The sequence below is a fragment of the Silene latifolia genome, chromosome X (genome assembly GCF_048544455.1).
Source record: "Silene latifolia isolate original U9 population chromosome X, ASM4854445v1, whole genome shotgun sequence".
Classification (NCBI taxonomy): Eukaryota; Viridiplantae; Streptophyta; class Magnoliopsida; order Caryophyllales; family Caryophyllaceae; genus Silene; species Silene latifolia.
The window spans coordinates 334,374,554-334,397,902 of record NC_133537.1 but is presented as its reverse complement, the minus strand read 5'-3'; the positions used below and the strand labels follow the sequence as shown (position 1 = coordinate 334,397,902).

The 23,349-nt window shown below is 43.4% G+C and overlaps 2 protein-coding genes across 2 annotated transcripts; both read right to left on the bottom strand.

Moving 5' to 3' along the window:
* Positions 1-5,606: 5,606 nt before the first annotated feature.
* Positions 5,607-7,819, bottom strand: LOC141618886 (mogroside I-E synthase-like). The gene is made up of 2 exons (XM_074435948.1): positions 6,979-7,819; positions 5,607-6,422 (listed from the first exon to the last, which is right to left on the bottom strand). Exons 1-2 carry the CDS (start codon positions 7,681-7,683, stop codon positions 5,709-5,711), a joined length of 1,419 nt encoding a protein of 472 aa, XP_074292049.1. The 5' UTR covers positions 7,684-7,819; the 3' UTR covers positions 5,607-5,708.
* A 7,405-nt stretch (positions 7,820-15,224) lies between these two features.
* On the bottom strand, positions 15,225-16,923 carry LOC141622365 (uncharacterized). Its single transcript, XM_074438405.1, has 2 exons — positions 15,756-16,923; positions 15,225-15,480 (listed from the first exon to the last, which is right to left on the bottom strand). The coding sequence occupies exons 1-2, from the start codon at positions 16,873-16,875 to the stop codon at positions 15,446-15,448; spliced, it is 1,155 nt and encodes a 384-aa protein (XP_074294506.1). The 5' UTR covers positions 16,876-16,923; the 3' UTR covers positions 15,225-15,445.
* Between the last annotated feature and the right edge of the window lie 6,426 nt (positions 16,924-23,349).

Genomic DNA, 23,349 nt, shown 5'->3' with positions numbered 1-23,349 from the left:
ATGAGTCTACAACATAAAAAAAAAGGAAATAAAAAGATATTATTTCTATGAAATAATATTAAATAAAAATACTGTTCCGGGTGTAATTCCAGAGCAGTTATTTGGTACCACCCGTGCTTGTAGAATGACGTCTTTGATTGAATCCTCCTTGCGGTCTCCTGAAACAATGAACAAACTGAGGGCTCGGCTTTGGACCGAGCGAACTCACTCCGACGCTCAAGTCAGTAAACTTAGAGATAAGTTGTTGTTACTTGGCGAAGTATGTATTGTAGAGAGATAAGGAAGATATTACCAGATGAATAGTGTATTTTAGGTTCGATTGTGGATCCTCTCCCCAATGAGAGTTGAGGAGTATTTATAGACTTTCACCTTTTGTCACGTAGTGGCCAAGTGGCCAAGTGGCTAACAGGTGGAAAGACTGATCTACCCTCGGCCGAGGGACCCATGGCAGGTCGGCGGGCCTTGTTGACTCGCCGCCGAGGGGTCTTGGATATGAGTTCGCGGATGTGTGCCCCGGCTGGCTAGTTGCCCCGGCCGGGACCCAAGAGACAGGCCGACAGGCTGCGTCGGTTAGGCTGTCCAAGTTGTTGACTTGTTTGTGGATATCTTTGACCTTGCGCAATATGTTGACTCGGTCAGAGGGTGCAGAATATGCCCCATCAATTTTCCCCCAGCGTAGTCTATGCCGCGGTATGGGCTCCGATGTCTTTTGAGCGTATATTCTGCGTAAGACAAAATTTTATGCCCCGACTTCTTCTACCTCGGCTTGGTTCTGCTTAGGCCGTACCATATCCCCCCCTCCACATGGATGTGTAAAGGGCATCCGATGTGGAAAAGAAAGTGACGCTGGCTGAGACCAGGGTTGAGAGTGCCGGTTGTTTTTGATTGCCCCCGGCCGGTGCTACCTAGCTTGGTTGATCATGTGGCCGGCGGAGAACAGATACTTAGGAATTTGTTGTGGAAGATGAATAGGCAGAGAGATATGAAGGGGCGTGTTGAAGACGCTTGGTCACTGTTTCATTGATTGACGTTCAACTGTTGCAACGATTGACATTCCGTGGTTGCATGTCTGACACGTGTCTGTTCGCTGATTGGCTGACGTTTCATGGGCTGTGCCCTGATTGGTCCTTCTTCATGGGCTTTCCCCTATAAATAGGGCGATTAGTCCCCAAATTGGCCACCAATTTCATTCTCTCTAAAATTTTCTTCTCTCTAAACTTTCGAGGGCTTCTTTCTCTTCTAATCTTCAGAGTCGTTGCTTCGGCTAGTGCTTTTCTTCAAGGTAAACAAACAAATTTTTCTTAATCTCTTATTTTGTTAAGTAATTGTTGCTACCATGTCGTCTGCTGATACCGGACCTAGTAACCGTGCGCCGGGGGGTACCCCGCCGCGTCTTGATGAAGAGGAGGCACTGACCGCCGTCCCGCTAATGTCCGGGGGTCCTAGGTCTCCTTCTCCCGAAGTTGATCCAAAGGCTCTGGAGGGCTGGGAGGATGATGATGATGTTGACGATGACTTTGATGATGACGGTGAGGAAATGATTCCTTCTGGTGTTGAGAGGCCGCATATCCTGGATCACGTCGAGGCCTGCATGACTGGTCTTGACTGTGGCTGGACCAATAAATTCGCCAGTTGTTCCGGTGGAACTCTTTTCGAGGGTCATTTCTCCTTTGGTGAGGGGTACAAAATTGTTATCCCCGAGGAGGGTCAGCGGTCTGTTGCCCTCCCGGTCATATCGGCGTATATATCGTGCACCGGAGTATGGGCTCCGGTTTCCTTTGAATGAATACGTCACGGCCATCATCAAAGCTATGAACGTCGTTGTGGCTCAACTGCATCCGTTGGCCATTAGGACGATAGTTGGCTTTGTGTGGCTCTGTCTCTTTAAGGGGGAGGCCCCTACGCTTAACCTATTCCGCCGCTCCATCATCTTCGCCATCGACCCCGGTAAAGTGGGGTGGTACAGCGTGCGATGATGGAGTCGGGCTACATTTCCGTTGATAAGCTTTCCTCCTGCAAGGACTGGAAAGAGCGGTGGGTGTACGTTAAGGTGCCGGATGACTATCCGCTGCCCCGGTCCTTCCAACACCAAGTCAACTTACGGTGCGAGAGTAAGGGGGAGCGTGAAAAATGGGTCTCCCGAGTAAGCTCAAGATGGACGCCGTAGGGGTTCCTCTTAATGCGGATGAGGAGCGGGTCGATGCACCTGTTTGATGCTTTGAGAAGGGATGGGTGCCCCGACTCGATTATTCTTCGTGATGAGCCGCTTTGCTTTGCGTCGGCCTCATACCGGCCCTCAACCAGGGTGAGTAGGGTCGGTGTGAGGCCCATCTTTGCCTGTTATGCTCCTGTTTTTAGAGCTTTGTTTTGCTTTTTTTTTTTTTATGTAACTCTTGTCTGGTTTCTTGCAGACCGGTTTGGCCAGGATCTGTCTGAGGGGACCTTGAAGAGGTTAGGGCTTGATAAGGACGGGAAAGTCGTTCAGCGGCATCCTCACCGACGCGCATGATCGTAGACGGCTCCCGACGAACTCATGGACAAGCAAACAAAGCACCGGATCCGCGCCGGCTCAAGCACGGGTTCTCGGTGGCGTGCCAAGAGAAAACCAAAGGCAGCGTCCAGTGTCGGCGACGGCGTCGATCCCCAACTCCCTCTTCAACCCCGGCGGTCCGGAAGGAGCACGTGGAGGTCGTCGATATTACCGCGGAGGTGGTGATCGTGCGAGGGGCCCTCCTCCTTCAAAGAAGAGAAAAGAACCACTCGGCTTCTACCGTTTCGGGAAAAGAATGATTCACCCGGTCCTTCATCTAAGAAAGTCCAGACTGGTACGGACCTAACTCCGTGGTTCGACTTAGCCGGTTCATTATGCATTCCCGATGACAGACTCTCGATGTGTCAATGAATGTTGACATGGATGCGCTACTGTGTAAATTTTTTGTAGATCCGCTGTCGGCACTCGCCGTTCTTACCGATCGGCGATTAGAGAAAGCAAACCTGAGAAGGCGGGTGATAGGAATGTCACCGTTGACTCCTTACTCCAGAAGGTTCCCCCCTCCGAGCTTGTGGCAGAGGGTATGAGAATATACAAGAGACTAGCGAAATGGACTCAACTAGCCGGCTCCCACATTATGGAGCAAGAAAAGGCTATGGCCCAAGCTGGGCCATTGATCGAACGGCTTAAGCTTGATCTTGTATATTCTCATACCCTCTGACCGAGTCAACATATTGAGCAAGGTCAAAGATATCCAAAAGCAAGTCAACGACTTGGACAGCCTAACCGACGCAGCTTGTCGGCCTGTCTCTTGGGTCCCGGCCGGGGCAACTAGCCAGCCGGGGCACACATCCGCGAACTCATATCCAAGACCCCTCGGCGGCGAGTCAACAGGGCCCGCCGGCCTGCCATGGGTCCCTCGGCCGAGGGTAGATCAGTCTTTCCACCTGTTAGCCACTTGGCCACTACGTGACAAAAGGTGAAAGTCTATAAATACTCCTCAACTCTCATTGAGGAGATGATCCACAATCGAACCTAAAATACACTATTCATCTGGTAATATCTTCCTTATCTCTCTACAATACATACTTCGCCAAGTAACAACAACTTATCTCTAAGTTTACTGACTTGAGCGTCGGAGTGAGTTCGCTCGGTCCAAAGCCGAGCCCTCAGTTTGTTCATTGTTTCAGGAGACCGCAAGGAGGATTCAATCAAAGACGTCATTCTACAAGCACGGGTGGTACCAAATAACTGCTCTGGAATTACACCCAGAACAAATACAATATACACAATATATATAATGGTATCACAAATTAACACCCATTCATATATTTCATATATTTCTTATATATATTTCCGTGAGTTGTGCAACATAAGCGAAATCAAAAAATATTCTTTCTATTCTATATTCCTATATTTCCTATAATCTTTTCTATATTTCTATATTAATAATATTCTTCCCAAAAAATATCTTTACAATAATTAGACATGTATATAAATACATCCTTACACAATGTACATTTCTACACACATTCAATCAAATTGTTATGGCTCAACAAAAAACCTCGTGACATACATAACTTGAAAAACCACCCTTGTGACATCCTCATCACTCAACTGAAGGAAAACGTAAGAAATCAAACCGTGATCGCCCTGACTATCTTATCACTAACCAACATGCGAGCATTGAAATGCTATTACTAGACACCGAGATAATTTTTGCTTAATACAACCTAACAAGTACAAATCATCATCAATATCAACATATAAATATATTTGTATTTGTTAGATTGTATTAAGTAAAAATTACCCCGTGTCCAGTAATAGCATTTTAATACTTGCATGTTGGTTAGGGATAAGATAGTCAGGGCAATACCATTTTTGGACAACTCTAGCAAGCACAGTTTGATTTTTTCCCGTTTTCCTTCGGTTGAGTAATGACGGGTGTCACAATGGTGGTTTTTTGAATTATGTATGTTACAAGGGTTTTTTGTTTAGCCATTTTCTGGTAGGTATCCTTGAAAAATAGGAATGGCCGTGATACCACTATATATTACGTATATTTTATTATTATTTAATATTATTTTATAGAAGGAATATTTTTCGAGTTCGGTTTTTATTTCCTTTTCTTATGTTGCAGACGCATTTTCATTGGAGGTGGTGAAAATGTTGATGATTGTCTAGACAAATCATGGAAATGTTAAGTTAGAAGGAATCTTTTGCCATTCTCATTTATAGCAATATCAATAATTTTTTTTTTTTTGGAAAGTATAATATTCAATAATTACGCTCATTGAATTTATCAGTTATTCTCATTCATATCAATAACAATAATTACGTTGATTGAATGTATCATTTGTGATTTTATATATTATATGTATTATTTTTTTAGTCTTACCATGAGATGTTATATCATCTTAGCTGAAATATTAATATTGACATTTTAGGAGTAAACTTAGAGAATTAATATATAGAACTAGTTTAGATCCCGCGCAATGAATGCGCGGTATTTATAGAGTTACTAATATAGACCCCGTGCAATATATGCACGGTATTTATAGAGTATTACTTTCTAGTCTATTATTTATAGAATTTGAATTGACAATTCACTTATTTTTCATGTTTCTCTTAATGTATTTTGATTGGTGAAATAAATAAAAATTTAGATCGTAAGAAGTAATAAAATGAATATTTTTTTTTGTTTTTTTACTGAGAAATTAATGATGTTAATTTACAAATATTTACTAATAACATATTTTTTAGCTGTAAATTTTTATCATAAAACGTTAATGAATTTTTAGCAAATATTGAATACTCCGTAATATCATTTTTTTTAGCCGCAACTTTTTATTATCATTAAGTTATTTAAAAAAAAAAAAATTCCTTATCCTAAAAATATCGGAGATAAATTTGTGCAGAATGTGAAATATTAAATGTATAAATATTTAAATACAAAAGATTATGTCCATTTATAAGTTATCATGTCCACAACTTGTATGTTAAAAATACTACGCATTATTTTAGGAAATATCTTTTAGGCGGGAAAAATGGGAGTTTCGCTTATTTATTTAGTAAATAGGGGATGATGCTGACAAGATTTACATTAAATCAGGAGTACATAACAACACAAAGCTTATATCATAATTTCTCTTTGTAAGCAACAAGTATACAAATTAACACAAAGTATAGATGAACAGATTCTCTTTTGAGATAATTTTTAAGTTGCAAATTGTAATTTGGTTACAAACTCTTGAATATTGTTTGCCGAAGTATGACCCTCAATAGCAATTTGCTTCCATTTCTTGGCATTTTCTCTCATCTCTTTAGCACTTTCACCTTCCATGACTTCATCAATACACAATTCAATTTCCTCCCCTGTCACAAAACCGTCCTCGTTAGGCTTCACTCTAACTCCGATTCCCCAATAATCCTCGATACATTTGGCATTTGTGGCTTGGTCCGACCATTGTGGAAGTCCCACCATAGGCACTCCCAAGCTTATGGCTTCTAATGTCGAGTTCCACCCACAATGTGTTACAAAACAACCTATTGCCTTATGAGCCAAAACCTCGAGTTGTGAACACCAATTGACAATTAAACCTTTTTCTGACGTATCTTCCTTGAAGTTCAATGGGAGTTTGTTCTCTTCCGATGTCCTAACAACCCATAGGAAGAATCTATTACATTCCGACAATGCCATTGCAATTTCTTTCATTTGATCGGGTTGTAGAGATGCCATGCTGCCCATTGATACATAAACAACCGAGCCACTCTCCCTTGCATTGAGCCATTGTATGCAAGCATTGGTTTCGGGCTCAAAAAGGCTAAGGCCATAGTCAATGTCATCCGGTATCTGATTATCCAAGTACTTGGAGGGGATACATGGTCCTATGGCCTTCACCGGACATATATTTTCCATCCACTCTATAACCTATTAATTCAAGAAACAATAAATATTTAATGTTTTTCATTTTAAGTTGCGATGAATAATTAGGTAAAGGCGTTAACTATAGAGTTATACAAGGATAATCACAGGATTGCGGGGCTTTTGGAGGACCTTCGGGGTTCTTTTAGTTTCTTTCATTGTTTATGTTTTAACTTTATTCCGAGGCAGCTAAATGGCCCTGCGCATAGCCTTGCTAAGCAAGCCATGAAACTGTAAAACCTTCATTTACAGCTGACCAAAAAAAAAAAAAAGAGTTATAAGGTTCTCTTGGGGTATGAAACTATCACACCCTGATATAATAAGTGTCGGAGCCAGAATGGTAGTGATTGTTCACTCTTTTCCTCTTTTATTAATCTTTTGCACGAGAGCATGTTAACGAGACTCAAACACAGGTCATGATCACCCGCCTATAAAGACGACTTTACTTAGTTGTTATCTACCATAGACGATAACTTACAAGTCCAAATAGCATTTCACTAATTTTGTAATTATACTGGCATTGCGCCTCATATCAACGAAATAAAAAGCTAAAACGGCGTACCTCAATCTCAAGCTTATCCAAGGTATTGACAAACAAACAAGCTGCTTCTTTCACATTCGAAAATTGATTAATAACTATATCCCGAGCTGCAGCAGGGTATGCTTGCCCTGCAGAAGTTACAAAGCTAGGTAAATCATCAACCTTCAGCAATGATTTGATGGCAGGGAGAGACACAACATTCGACCCGGTAATTGGAATCTTCAACTCTCCTTGACTGACATGGTAATAAATGGAATTCACCACACAAGATTGAGTAAAAAACGGAGCTCCCTCACACCCATCTTTTTTAACCACATCTAAAACCCAAGGCATCAGTGAATCATAAATTACCATTTTCGGTGTAGGGTGAAGTTCTTGGTTATTTTTCTTGTAGTGATCAAGGATATCAGACAAACTTTGAGAGGTCGAAGTCCTTAACCGATGAAGATAAGCGTCTACATCACGCTTATCGGGTTCTTCTTCATAACCATCGAAGATTCTTACAAACTCAAGGTCGAATGATTGGTGCTTATTTTGAAAGGATGCCTGATGGGAAATGCTGGAAGGTACTAATATAGTAACCTTAAGGCCTTTAAATGCCAAGCGTTTCGCAAACTGGAGAATCGGGTTTATATGGCCTTGAAGGGCGTACGGGAGAACTAGAACATGAGCTCCTCTAGTAATTGTTCTTCCAAGGATGGTGGCTTCATTGTTCTCCATCACCATTTTTTTTTAAAACTTGTATAAATGTATTTGTTTGATATAATTGGTATATAGTTTGTGAAACTTTTTGTGATAGAAAGATAGTGGAGTTAGTTAAAGATAGTGTATCTCTCGATGTAACATGTCAACAGCGTCCTGTGACCAAATTTTGGAAATTTTGGTTGTTTTATATATTGCGATAAGTCGATAAAGGCCGCTGATAAATTGTAAAATGGTTTCCTTTCATTTCCTAAAAAAAAAAAAATCGAGGTCCAAACTCCAAACTCCTCTTCTCATCTAGAAGACTACTACAAAAATATGTAGACTCTTTAAATGAGTAAATGGACCGTCATTTCTTTCTTAGAAATAGAAAACCTCCCTAGTACAAATCAGTAAACGATTTTGAGTCGGTTTGAGTTCAAATTAACCTAATCGGAAAATTGGCCAATCCATACAACAATAACAACATCAGAGCCTTAATCTCAAAATGATTTAGGATTGGGTGACATCAATTCCCCTAAACAACCAAACCCGAACCATAGTCAAAAGCACAAAATAGCTCAAAAGGTGTTCACGGACCAGAATTGATGGGAGTGTACAGAATACAGATATAAACAAAAAATATATAATTGCAGTTGTTTAGGACACAGTGGGGTAAGGGGAACACCCACACTATAATATGGACAACGAGATCACGCAAAAAAGTTGGCAGCCTAAACAATTTACATAAATTCTCATCTGTGACACGTCATAAGTTGTGTTGGAAAAATATGATCATTTTATGATAAAATGTAACCATTATCTGATAAATAAGAATTTGTAAATGATTACTTTTCATCATAAAATTACCACATTTTCTCTGTCACAAGAGAGACCAACTCGACAATTTAAGTTGTACATGCTTGAAAGATAGCCATAAATATTGCATCCAAAGTCAGCTTATTTGCACATGCTTGAAAGTTGGGGAGTAGATGGGATAAAAGATTGAAAATTACGATTGAATAATATTTGATCGGAAAATTATGGCTAGAAAAGTTTGACAAATTTGGAAGTGCATTACTCCGTATAATATAGGAGGAATTAATCAAACCTGGTGGCTCGTACTTGTTGTCCATAATTAATACGTTTGTCTTGACCATTACTGCATGCCATCAGAAATTGAAGACACTAAAACTGCATTAAGGGTGTGTTTGGATTGAGGGATTTGGAGGGAAAAGAAAGTGAGGGAGAGTAGGGGATTTTAAATCCCTTGTTTGGATAGGAAATAAGTGTGGAGGGAAATGGAGGGGGAGAGATTTGGAGGGATCCATTTTCCCTGCAAATCGAAATCTCTCCACAATAGGCGAGAGATTTGGAAGGAATTGTATCCAAATACCCACACGCCATTTGCCCTCCCCTTCCCTTACCTTCCTTTCTCTTCCCTCCTTCTCCCTCCCCTCCTTTTCCCTCCGCTTTTGCTATCCAAACACACCCTAAGAGATTTCAGCCAGACATTAGATGGCCCAACTATTATAAATATTCCTATTACGCTCCCTCACTCAAATGCCCGTTGAGGCAGAAGAGTGGTTAGTTATCTTGCAAGCTCCCCGTGCCGTGTGTCTTTGGGTTTCCACTTCGAGTTTTGAGGTTGCCAGGATTTGAACCCGTGACTTTCGGTCACACTGGCTCTGATACCATGATAGATGAACCAACTCAACCAAAACCTTAAGGTGATGGTTGAGGCCCAACTATTATAAATATTCCTATTAAGAGTTTACATGGGTTTATTTATGGGTAGGAGCCTATACAAATATTGCTAAATAATTACAATGTGATCTTTTCTATATTTACAATGTGTAATCAATCAATTAGCCTTGATTTGAGGGGATTGTGATGCTGTAATATGTTTGCTAATATTATTGCTGTTAATAGGGTTATCAAGCTAAGGTTAACGTGTATTGCCTAGATTAAGATGGAACACGAAAATGGGTTAAAGAATCCGTACTCCTATAAATACGACAATACAAAAACGCGAAAGGAAACAGTTGTAGACTATCAAATCCAACAGTTCACGAAGGAAAACATAAGCAATCAATTGGAGTAGCGGAGTATGATTTAAAATTGAACTGACCATTTTTTCAAGCTCTACAGTATGTTGCATCAGCAAGAATCCTCTTAGTTGTACTGATGTAGAGTACTGCATATAGATAACAGATTTAGACAGCATAATTGAAATAATCAAGGGTCGAACAAAAGGAAAGGAAATAGAATTCAGAACAGAAATGGAGTTTCTCGCTTTCTTGTAGTTACCATTGTTTCCTCGAATGAATGTGTCACCATATTTGTTTTTCAGTTGGCCATTAACACACATTTTTGTTTGCTCCATTGCAATGTTCATGTATCCATCAGGGCAACCTGCAAATGTTAATGTTTCCGAAAACCGGACAATTACAGCTTGTTACGGACTTACGGTGTTTGTTTTACTAATATTGCCTCTCCATTGGCTGTTTTACTCCACCAGGCCGGCCTCTAAGTCACATTGTAACATTTCAACACATTCTCCGACATTGAAAAAACGATACTGCCATACAGAATTTATAATCTGAGGAGAAGGCAGACTGATATGAAAAGTTTTCGACTTTAAAATGATCACCACAAAAAAAATTATTTTTGGGAAAAGGAGAAGCACTGATAACTTCACCGTATCATTCTAAGGTACTCCTCCAGTTTATCTAGGTAGCACCTCATCGTCTAGTATTCCAACTTTATATTTCCAGTTTTGGGGTGTAAGAACTAAGAGGAGCATTTGAGTGGGAAAAGAATATATAATCAAGTAAAATCAATTATCTTCAACAATATAGAATAGCTGATGCAGACTATGTTTGGCCCAAGCTAAATGTCCTCAAAGACAACGATAACAGAGTTATGGAACATTTCACAAAGTCAGATGTACATTCTCAGAATGGCCTTCTCCCACAGTCGAAAGATATTACATTCTCAACTTAACAAATTACAGCTTGATGAAAATATACTATTTCCAATCTCACGGAGTATGCATCTCGTTAATGCAATAAGATTTTGTTTATTTTGAACCTCTGTAAAATTTCACTAAAATATACTATTTCCAGACTGCTGCCACAATATATTATAGTCATCTATGGCTCAAAAATTACGCTACACACAAAACTGATCATATCAAATTACGAAGTTCATAGCTAGTATCCTCTCATTTTACTCTGACCCCGACAACAACATACCCCTACATTTCAAAGGATCCTGCCATGAAAGAATGGGCTGAATGTAGGCTGCCTTATCCCACTAAAATGAGGCAACTTTTTCTCAAAAGAAGACATGATTATACCTAATTCAGCATCCCTTGCACCACAGAAAAGCAGCATTCCTTCTAATCAACTAAAAAATATATGTCATGGACTTGTGAAATATATGTTAGATATCATCAACCTACAATTCATTGAAGACTTTTTCATCCATGATAAACCACACAAATATGTCATCAATCAATATAAGGAACTAAATAAACAAACAGCCTGCAACCAAACTACTCCGTATGTTATAAAGGTGCGTACAAAAAAAAAAACGCACCAAACCAACAAAACAAGGCTCATTCAGATGAAAATCTAAAGATAAAAAAGGGGCTAAAATGCTAAAATATCGCGATAATTGACACCGTGAGTTAACAGCCTCTTATTAGGGTTGAGTTGGGAAGGTGGTGATTGAGTTATCAAGGTTAATGAGTTTTCGATGGAACACGGAAATGGAACAAAGAATCCATACTCCTACAAGTACAACAATACAAAAACTCGAAATAAACAGTTGTAGGCTATCAAATCCAACAGTTCATGAAGGAAAACATAAGCAAACAAATGGAGCAGCGGAGTATGATTTAAAATTGAACTGACCATTATTTCAATCGACAACGCTGCATCAGCAAGAGTCCTCTTCGTTGCACTGATGTAGAGCACTGCATATCGATTTAGACAACATAGATTAAACAATCAAGGGTTGAACAATAAGAAAGGAAATAGAATTCGGACAAGAAATCGAGTTTCTCACTTTCTTGTAGTTACCACTGTTTCCTCGAATGAATGTGTCACCATATTCGTTTTTCAGCTGGCCATTAACACATTCTTTTGTTCGCTCCATTGCAATGTTCATGTATCCATCAGGCCATCAGAATACCTGCAAATGTTAATGTTTAAAAACCGAACATTTTTACAAAAACCAGGATGAATTAGATTACATTCCAACTCAACCATTTTCTCTAGCAGGCTATAAATTTACTAATACTGCCTCTCCATTCGCTGTTTTACTCCACCAGGCCAGCCTCTAAGTCACACACATGTTGCAAAACATTTCAAAACATTCTCCGACATTCAGAAAAGGTTACTGGCATACAGAATGTTTAATCTGAGCCAAAGCAGGCCGATATTAAAAGTTTATAGCCAGTATCCTCTCATTTTACAGCTTCCCTCTACAACAACACACTTCTACATTTCAAAGGATCCTGGGATGAAAGAACGGGTTGAATCTACACTGCCTTAATCCTTATCCCACTAAAACAAGGTTAATGTTTCTCAACGGAAGACATGATTACACCTACTTCAGCATCCCTTTGGAAGTGTACCACAGAAAAGCGGCATTCCTTCTAATCAACTAAAAACATGTCATCGACTTGTGATATTTATGTTTTGCTAAAGAATAGAATAGATAGGAACATACAATCTGCCTTCCTTTTGTTATTAGAATCGGTATTTATACAACTTAAGACCTAGGGAACGAATTAGGGTTGGTACACAAACCAAGCCCAATACAAATATCTCATAAACCCGATACTTAGCTTATTACCCCCCCTCAAGTTGGAGCATACGGATTAAGAATGCCCAACTTGCTAAGTAATGCTAAAAGACGAGTGGAACCAAGCGCCTTGGTAAGGACATCAGCCAATTGTTGAACCGTGGAAACATAGGACGGGGAAATCAACCCATCTTTGATAGCGTCACGCACAAAATGCAAATCAACCTCAATGTGCTTAGTCCGTTCATGAAAGACCGGATTGTGAGCGATATTTAACGCCGACTGACTGTCAGAGAAAACAGGTATGACCTTAGGGAGAGCCACACCCAAACTCAACAAGAGGCCCTTGAGCCATTTTATTTCACACGTGATGGCCGCAAGGGAACGATACTCAGCTTCTGCTGACGAAAGAGATACGGTGGGTTGCTTCTTAGTCTTCCAGGATACAAGAGAAGAGCCAAGAAAAACAACCCACCCAGTAAGGGAACGCCGATTAAGTGGGCATGCTGCCCAGTCAGAGTCACACCATCCTGTGAGGGACAATTCAGCATCAGAACGTAACAAAATACCCTGTCCCGGGGTACCCTTCAAGTAACGCACAGTACGAATAGCTGCATCCCAATGATCCTGTCGTGGGGCATGCATAAACTGAGATAAAATATGAACCGCATACGTCAAATCAGGACGAGTCACAGCAAGATACACAAGGCGGCCAACAAGTCTGCGATATTGCTCGGCATTGACCAACGGTGCATCCTCTGTCCGACCAAGCTGATGATTCTGCTCTAAGGGTGTGGGACACGGCTTACAACCCAAAAGTCCAGTCTCAGCCACAATATCCAGGGCATATTTCCTTTGACACAAAAAAATCCCATCATTATTCCGAGCCACTTCGAGCCCGAGAAAATATTTTAACACACCCAGGTCTTTCATATGAAAGCACGAATGGAGATATTGTTTGAAAGTGGTTATTGCAACGGAGTCATTGGATGAAATAATTAAATCATCTACGTACACGAGTACATTTAAATGGACAGGACCTTGGGAATAGGTGAACAATGAATAATCGGAGAGGCTTTGGACAAACCCATATTTTTTTAATGCTTCTCCCAATTTCGCAAACCAACACCGTGGAGCCTGCTTGAGGCCGTACAACGATTTTCGCAATCGACACACCATTCCTGGTACATTAGGCTGAAACCCAGGTGGAAGCTTCATATACACTTCCTCGGTTAGATCCCCATGCAAGAAAGCATTATGGACATCCATCTGATGCAACATCCAATTTTTAGCAGCTGCAACTGCCAGAAAAGTACGTACTGTAGTCATTTTAGCAACCGGAGCAAATGTCTCTTCATAGTCTATCCCTTCCGTCTGATGATTACCAAAGACAACTAAACGAGCTTTCAGTCTTTCAATCGAACCATCGGACTTGTATTTTATTTTGTAGAGCCATTTACTTCCAAGAGCACGTTTGCCCTCAGGTAACGGCTCCAATGTCCATGTGCCGTTCTCGTCAAGAGCTTTCATTTCGGCATCCATGGCTTTACGCCACCCTTCATCTGCTACTGCCTCTTTGTATGAGCGAGGCTCCTTGTGAGTCATAATGGCTGCTAAAAAATTACGATACTCGATAGAAAATTTATTACAATTTATATAATTCACAAGGGGATATTTACCTGAGAACGGTGATGACGTAGCAATATGAGAGGCATTGGACTGACGGCTACCTCGAATAGTGTTGTCAAGTACATAATCACGGAGAGAAGTAGAAGGTATTTTAGGACGATGACCACGTCCCATTTGTTGCGGAATTGACGAGCTAGTGTCAGTCCGTATTTCGTCCGTAGCTGACGGTATATTTTCATTCCCACCTTCTGCGCCATTATCAGTAGTACCCTGGCTATTGACGGTAGAATCCGTAACCGTGGGAGTCACAGTGGGACCGTCATCAACACGGGCTTCCGTCGGTGGCACTGTCGTACCATGGTCAGCCTCATTGTCACTCTCCACAAACTCCTCACTTGGCTGGTAATCCCCCTCTGCAGCTAACAATTCCTTACGTAAATATGGGAATTGATCTTCGTAAAAAATTACATCGCGGGACACAAAAAATTCCTGCCGATCCATATCATATAAATACCATCCTTTCTTTCCGGAGGGATACCCTAGAAAGAGGCATTTACGACTCCTACTAGAAAATTTATCCCCCTTTGCTCGTTGATTATGAGCATAACACAAAGACCCAAAAACCCGCAAGTTTTCAAATGATGGAGGCTTACCAAACAAAATTTCATATGGTGTTATCCCGCCTAATAAAACCGATGGCGTGCGATTTATAAGGTAGGCAGCTGCAAGGGCACATTCTCCCCAAAAGGTGATGGGCAAACCAGCCTGAAAGCGAAGGGCGCGAGCTACATTAAGCAAGTGTCGATGCTTACGTTCCACCCTACCATTTTGCTGGGGGGTACCAACACATGAGCTATGAAACAAAATACCATTCGTTTTGAAGTAAGGTTGTAAACAATTAAATTCAGTCCCATTATCACTTCGGACAATTTTGATTGCAGCGGAAAACTGACGATTTATTAGAGCAACAAATTCCAAGAATTTTTCATGTACTTCCGTTTTAGTGGACAACAAATAAATCCATACGGCACGCGAGTAGTCATCAACAATAGTAAGGAAATAGCGCGAGTTACTCGTAGATGGAGGGTCGTAAGGCCCCCATAAATCACAATGCACAAGCTCAAATAAACTACTGCTTTTATTATTACTCAAAGGAAAAGTATTTCGAACATGTTTCGCACGATGACAAGTCTCGCATGGTTTTGTCAAAGTGTCCTTATTACTAACAAACGGAAGTAATTTAACAACTTTTTCGGAAGGATGACCCAACCGCCTATGCCATAAAGAAATACTTGTACTAACACCCACTGTACTCGTGACAACACTCGGCTCCTGTCGAAGGTAGTATAGTCCGTCCAGCCTATCACCCTTGCCAATCACCGTTCTCGTACATCGGTCCTGAATAAGACAAAGGCTAGCATTAGATACAAATTCACAATCAATGGCATCACTTAATTGTGATGCAGAAATTAAGTTACACCGTAATTGTGGAACGTAAAGGACAGGATCAAGAGAGATAGTCGGAGTTAGAGTGGCGCAGCCAACTTGAGAGGCATAAACTTGCGTGCCATCCGGGAGACCAACAACACGACTAGGAATCGCACGGACATTAGATAGAGAATCCAAGTGTCCTGTTACATGATGTGAGCATCCCGTATCAATGAGCCACTTACCAGAGAAGGTATGAGACGGTGTGCCATAAACTGTCACAGGAGGTTGCGACGATTCTTCGACTTTGGAATTAGTATGGATGGCATTACTACTCTCTGTTTTCGAGCCCGAGGCACTGTCAGTCCTAGGCTGACCAGTGCGAGATGTTCCAGTTCCTCCACCGCGCCCTTTAGGCACATACCCACCACGAGATGCTCCAGACCCGCCATGGCCTGGTGGTTTTTGTCCACGAAGTTCATACCACCAATCGGGCAACACTTCCATCAAATCAAAACACATACTACGATCATGCCCCTTTTTATTACAATTACTGCAAACCAGTTTCTGACGCTCAGAGCGCGACAATTGAGACGAAGGACGATCAATACCTGGCCGCGGGTTATTTTGACGCAGGGCAAACGTTGCTACTTCAGCGTGGGGAGCGAGTTCAGTGGTTTTATGGAGGCCCTTAACCCGCTCTTCTTGGCTAATTAGCTGAAACGCACGGCCGACAGTGGGTAAAGGAGATTGAGACAGAATAACTGACCGAAGGGTATCATACGGAGAGAGGAGACCGAGCAAAAATTGATGAAGACGGTCTGACTCTCGACGCTCCAAGTGTTGTTTCCCGACATTAGCATCGCACTTGCAGCAAATAATTGGCTCATATTTATCCAATTCATCCCACAGTTGATTTAAAGTACCGTAATAGACAGCAATGGACATCGTCTCGGTTTGACGACAGTCACGTAAGGCACCCTTAATATGCTGGATGCGAGGTCCATCAATAATATCAAAACGATCATGAAGATCGTCCCACAAGCGCTTTGCATCCTCATACTTAGATAAAAGACAGCGTACCTCAGGATCAATTATATTCATCAACCAGGAGACGAGCATGGAGTGAATCGTTTCCCAGTCATCCTTCGTACAAGGAGGTTTTGGCTCGGTGAACGTACCATCGAGGAAACCAAACTTACGTCGCGCACGGAGGGCGGTCCGCACCGCATGAGCCCACTCATCAAAATTGTGGAGATTAAGCCGAATGTCAGTTAGACGATCACCAGGTTTATCATGGTTGCCGATATAATATGGGGAAGAAGAATCAATTTTTAGGGGTGGTGGGTCAGCATCCCCAGACATGACGGCAGAGACGGATGTTTTGATGATTTTAATTTTGGGTATTTTAGGTTTTCCCTGATACCATGCTAAAGAATAGAATAGATAGGAACATACAATCTGCCTTCCTTTTGTTATTAGAATCGGTATTTATACAACTTAAGACCTAGGGAACGAATTAGGGTTGGTACACAAACCAAGCCCAATACAAATATCTCATAAACCCGATACTTAGCTTATTATGTTTGCTAACCAAAGATATCATCAACCTTTATCCCACACATAAATATGTCGTCAATTGATATTAAGGAAATAAATAAACAAACAGCCTGAAACCAAACTACGTTTTAAAGGCGCATACACGGAAATGAAGCACCACTTATCCAGATTAAAATCTAAAGATAAGAAAGGGGCTAAAATGCTAAAATATGGCAATAATCCGTAATAGACACCATGAATTAAGCTTGACAAAAACACGACAGTCTCAAATGAAATTAAATGAGAATTTCAAATGATTGTAACTACATATAACAAAAGCAACAACAATCAAAACAAATAATTCTGAATTAAACAAAGCTAATCGCGCGTAATGCTAACGGTAATAATAAAATGAAAACCTAATTTGAAAAGGGGAATTAGGGTTTATGAAATGAATAATTCAACATCATGAGATCTGAATCAAATGCTACTGCTCTAGGGTAATAATATCAACAAATCAATTTGATTATTAACATTGAAGGATGAAGAATGCACCTGTCTTCAATTGAGAGCCTTTGACAGGGAAGATGTTTGAGGGTTTGTAGTTGGAGCTCAGTTAAATCTTCCCGCCACAAGCATTCAATCAACACTAAAAATAAAAAGAGACCGTTGAAAACTGTCAATCTTCCGCAAAAACACTTGCGGTCTTGTTTGGATACCAAAATATGAGGGAAAGGGAGGTGTGGGCGGAACCGTACACCTGGCAAACGGGTCAACCGGTCGGGTTTGGATATCAAAATAGGATGGAAAAGTAAGGGAGGGCCGAAGGGGAGGGTACCGTAAACCTGGCAAACCGGTAAATTGGATTGGGTTAAATTTGGGTTTGCGGGCTTTGGGTTGGGTTTGGCTGGTCCGCCAAGTCATTTCAGATTTGGTCATTTTCAGATCAACTATTATCAAGTTATTCATGGATAATTATCAGGCTATCAGCGGTACTTAGATTTTAGAAGATCACCGAAAACTGTTGATTTCCAAGGCAATTATTATTTTATTATCCACATTTTTTGCGCTGATTAACCCCAGAATTAAAGGTCTCAAAATTCAAACTAAAATTAGGTTGCGCTAATTAGGTCGCGGCTCGGTTTTACTCTTAAGCTCACTTTATTTATCTTGACCCAATTTCACCCTCTCAAGCAGAAGGTCACGACCTAGTTCATCAACCCAATCATTTTTCACTTTCCAACCAATTACATCTCTGCACATTATATCACCTTTTCATATAGGAGTATATTTCTTTTATTAATTATTAGACCATCCTCAAGCAAATGTCGCGTTAATTAGGTCACGACCCTGTTTTACTCTTAATCCTACTTTATTTATCTTGACCTACTTTCACGCTTCCAAGCAGAAGGTCACGACCTTGGTTATCAATCCAATCTGATGGGGCATATTCTGCACCCGCTGACCAAGTCAACATATCGAGCAAGGTCAAAGATATCCACAGCAAGTCAACGACTTAGACAGCCTAGCCGACGCAGCCTGTCGGCCTGTCTCTTGGGTCTCGGCTGGTACAACGGCTAGCCGGGGCACATATCCGCGAACTCATATCCAAGACCCCTCGACGGCGAGTCAACAGGGCCCGCCGGCCTGCCATAGGTCCCTCGGCCGAGGGCAGATCAGTCTTTCCACCTGCTAGCCACTTGGCCACTTGGCCACTACGTGACAAAAGGTGAAAATCTATAAATACTCCTCAAACCTCATTGAGGAAAGGATCCAGAAATTAACCTAAGAATCACTCTTCATCTGGTAATATCTTCCTTATCTCTCTACAATACATACTTAGCCAAGTAACACACAACTTAGTCCTTTAAGTTTACTGACTTGAGCGTCGGAGTGAGTTCGCTCGGTCCAAAGCCGAGCCCTCAGTTTGTTCACTGTTTCAGGAGACCGCAAGGGAGATTCAACCAAAGACGTCATTCTACAAGCACGGGTGGTACAAATCACTGCTCTGGAATTACACCCGGAACAATTGGCGCCGTCTGTGGGGAGGGCATACTAAAAGCTAATCAAATCCCTTAAAAACACAAAACAAAACCCACCCAAAAAGCTAAGAAGATGTCGAAACAACAAGAGGTATTCGTAACTGACGAAACCGAATTCCACCAAGATGATATTGTCCACAATTCTGGAGTTGCGCAGCCCTCCACCGGTCAGGTAATTCAACCGGAGTACGGGATGCCAATAATACCAGATACGCCGCTGCCCGCCAACCAGGTCACCATCATGGGACATGTGGTTGACGCAGCAAAACTGAAGCTACTCCTGGACCTAATTGGTAGTACGCCGGCTCACACTGTCACACCGACAAGAGCGGCGGAACCCGTCCAGGAGACCAGGGCCCAGAATGTGACTCCGAGAAACTCGAACGGAGCGCTGGAAGAGGCTGGCCCTGTCGAGACGCCGGAGGAACCCAGAGTGCCAGTGGTAGACCTAAGTCCTGACCGCACTCGCGGGAGGACAGCGTCGCCGCGGCACTGACGAGGCCTGCCTCAGAGGAGCGAAAGAAGTCCGACTCGTCAGAGTCGGAGAAGAAGAAGCCCGACTCGCCAGAGTCAGAGAAGAAGCCCTTCCCGTCACGGGGAGAGGAGCCGGACTAGGGATGTGAGGAGCCGATCGCCACGTGCCGTTCGACACGTGGTCAGACAGTCCCTCAGCGACTACGTCCTAGAAGTCCCGGTGCTAACTAAGCTAAAGTTGCCACCCATATCATACACAGGAGAAGGCGACCCGACCGACCACGCTGAGGCTTTCGAGTCTCACATGTCGGTATGGGAACAGCCTGATGAAGTTTGGTGTCGTGTCTTCCCAACGACCTTGCATGGGATGGCACAAAGTTGGTACAAGGGACTACCCGACGGGTCGATATACGGTTATGGCGACCTGAGAGAAATATTTTTGGCCCAATATTCCTGCAATAAGAGGAGGGCCGTCGAGACATCGGACCTCCTGACTATCAAGCAGGAGGGAGGCGAGTCTCTCCGAAGCTACGTGAAGAGGTTCGACGCCAAGGTTCAGCAGATTCGTGATCTGAACAGCGAACTGGTCGCCTTCGCACTAATGAAAGGCCTCCCAAGAGGGGACTTAATAAATGAGCTCATCAAGTGTGGCGGCCAGAGACTAGACTCCGCCAGGAAGATGGCCGATCAAGCCATTAAGGTGGAAGACTACCATAAAACCTGGGTAGGCCCAGCGAGGCCGGGCACTCAGAGAGTAAGAGCCGCCGGGAGGACAACCCGGATGAAAGGCGCCGTGACAATGATAGGTCACGGTCTGACAGGCCCGCCAGGAAACAGAACTCGGCGGGCGCCGGGGGGAGTTCGGGACCGTTCTACCCAAAGCAGTATAATGATCACACCCCCCTGGTCGTATCGGCCGCCGAGGTCTTTGCCCTAAGCAAAAACAAGGGTCAGAAGTGGGAAAGGCCCCCCAGGCCGAGGAGTGACGGTGACACGAGCCAGTACTGTGAGTACCACGGCCACACCGGACACTTAACTGACAATTGCCGGCATCTGAAGAATGCCATTGAAGAGCTGATCCAGAAGGGGAGCCTCGGCAAATACGTTGCCAAAGGCCAAAAGACTGATGCCGGTGGTTCAGACAAGAAATCCGTTTTTGAACGGATAGGGGTCATCCACGTTGTCATCGGGGGCAACGAGAACGGTGGGTCTGCTCATGGGCACAAACGACACCTGAATGAACTATATCAGGCCATCAACTTTGTGCCCAACACAGCGACCCCCGCTTCCAACATCCCCGATATAACTATTGGGAAGAAGGACTACGAGGGAGTCATCGCCCCTCACAGCGACCCACTCATAGTCCACTTAGACATAGCCAACCACCTGGTGAAGAGGTGCCTGATTGACACAGACGCCTACACGAACATCATGTTCAGAGAGTGCTTTCTCGGCCTCGGTTTGAAGGTTGAGGACCTGAGTCCCTGTACCAATCCACTGTACAGCTTTTCCGGGGCCGGCCTGGTACCCCTGGGGTCAATCAGACTGTCGGTGATGTTCGGCGAGAGGAATGCGGCCAAGAACGTCCTAGCTGAGTTCGTGGTCATCGACGGCTCGTCCGCCTACAACGTTCTCATAGGCCGAGTCACTCTGAGTGAGGCCGACGCAGTAATGTCCATCCGGGCCCTGACACTGATGTATGTCTCGGACCGGGGGGAAGCGCATAAGCTCGTCTCAAAAGACGAGAAGGACGAGATGGTCAACGTCCAGATATCTGCCAGAGGGTGCAACATGCAATCCCTCAAAGTGGCAAAGAAGTCCGAGAAAGGGAAGAGCCCATCCTTACAACAGGAGGGCGACCACATGGATGCAACCGTCGGCATGGTTGAGGGAGCCGAGACTGAAGAAGTGGAAATTGACCCAGGACGCACCGTAACTATTGGTGTCAACCTGGAACCAAAATTCAGGGCCACTCTCATCGATCTGCTGAGGAAGAACAAAGACGTCTTCGCCTACTCAGCGGCCGAGATGCCAGGCGTAAGCCGGGAGGTAATTGTTCACAAGCTGAACGTGCTCTCCACCGCTCGCCCTGTCAAGCAAAGGATGAGGAACTCCTCAGCCGAGAAGGATGAGGCCATCAAAGCCGAGGTGGATAAATTACTAGCGGCGGGCTTTATCATGCCTTGTACTTATCCTGAGTGGTTAGCTAATGTTGTCATGGTGAGGAAGTCATCGGGGGCGTGGAGGATGTGTGTAGATTTTACCAATCTTAATAAAGCGTGCCCCAAAGATTGCTATCCCTTGCCTCGAATAGATAGTTTAATCGACGCGACGGCAGGCTACACCATGCTGAGCCTGCTGGACGCTTTCTCAGGGTATCATCAGGTATTCATGGCCGAGGAAGACATGCCTAAATGCGCATTCATCACCGCTAACGGCACATACATGTATAAAATGATGCCGTTTGGTTTGAAGAACGCCGGCGCAACCTACACAAGACTGGTGGACAAAGTGTTCCAAAATCAGAAAGGGCGAAACATTGAGGCTTACGTCGACGATGCTATTGTAAAAAGCAAGTCTGACAGCGAGCACTTAGCCGATTTACACGAGACATTTTGTTCACTAAGGAAGTACAAGATGAAGCTCAACCCAATGAAATGCAACTTCGGTGTCCGGGCAGGTAAGTTCCTCGGCGTGCTCGTCAGCGCCAGGGGAATTGATGCCAATCCAGACAAAGTCTGAGCAATCCTGGACCTGCCAGAGCCGAGGAATCGGAAGGAGGTTATGATGCTGACCGGGAGGATGGCGGCTCTAGCCCGTTTCATCTCTCGGTCAGCCGATAAAAGCACCCCATTCTTCAAAGTGTTGAAGGGGAATAAAGACTTCAGCTGGGGGGAGGAACAGAGCACAGCTTTCAAGCAACTCAAAGCCCATCTTCAAACTCTCCCAACCCTGTCCAGACCGGTGCTGGGGGAGACGCTATATCTATACATAGCAGTTACCTCGGCCACGGTCGATCTTTGTGATCGTCGGGAAGAAGACAAACAGCAACACCCAATCTACTTTGTCAGCCATACGTTGTTGCCCGCCGAGAGAAATTACCCGCTGATTGAAAAAGCAGCCTTTGCTGTCGTCGTCGCCGCAAGGAAACTAAAACCTTACTTCGACGCACATCCCGTGACGGTCTTAACCGACCAACCGCTGGAAAAAGCATTGGAAAAATTTGAACAATCCGGCAGGCTCATCAAATGGGCAGTAGAACTATCCGGCTTCGGCATCCAATACAAGCCGAGGCCCTCGATAAAGGCGAGCACTTGCGGACTTCCTCGCCAGTGCACTTACCAAGAAGAGCAAAACCCCGGAGTATGGGAAGTATTCACCGACGGATCCTCCACGACGAACAGCTCAGGAGCCGGCGTCCTAATCATCAGCCCAAACGGAGACGAGTTTGAGTATGCCTTGAAATTTACCTTCCCGGCCTCAAACAACGAATCCGAATACGAGGCGGTGATAACAGGAGTTGAGCTGGCTAGAGCTGCCGGAGCAGAACACATTGTGTTAAAGACGGATTCATTGTTGGTGACTAACCAAATCCGAGGAGAGTACGAGACTCGAGACGACGGGATGGTAAGATACCTGGAAAGGGTAAAAGCTGACACTTCTAAGTTGAAATCTTTTCAGATACATTGCATTCCCAGGTTTGAGAACAACCGAGCCGACGCTCTCTCAAAGCTTGCCAGTTCAACCATCAAGAATGTCAGCCGAACCGTGCTGGTGGACATCA

Excerpts from the sequence above, each read along its gene's own strand:
- LOC141622365 (XM_074438405.1), bottom strand. The coding sequence starts at position 16,875 with ATGTCTGGGGATGCTGACCCACCACCCCTAAAAATTGATTCTTCTTCC. Across the intron at positions 15,481-15,755 it reads ACCGTCTCATACCTTCTCTG|GACCGATGTACGAGAACGGT; the intron begins GTAAGTGGCTCA and ends TGTCTTATTCAG.
- LOC141618886 (XM_074435948.1), bottom strand. The coding sequence starts at position 7,683 with ATGGTGATGGAGAACAATGAAGCCACCATCCTTGGAAGAACAATTACT. Across the intron at positions 6,423-6,978 it reads TGGATAAGCTTGAGATTGAG|GTTATAGAGTGGATGGAAAA; the intron begins GTACGCCGTTTT and ends TTGAATTAATAG.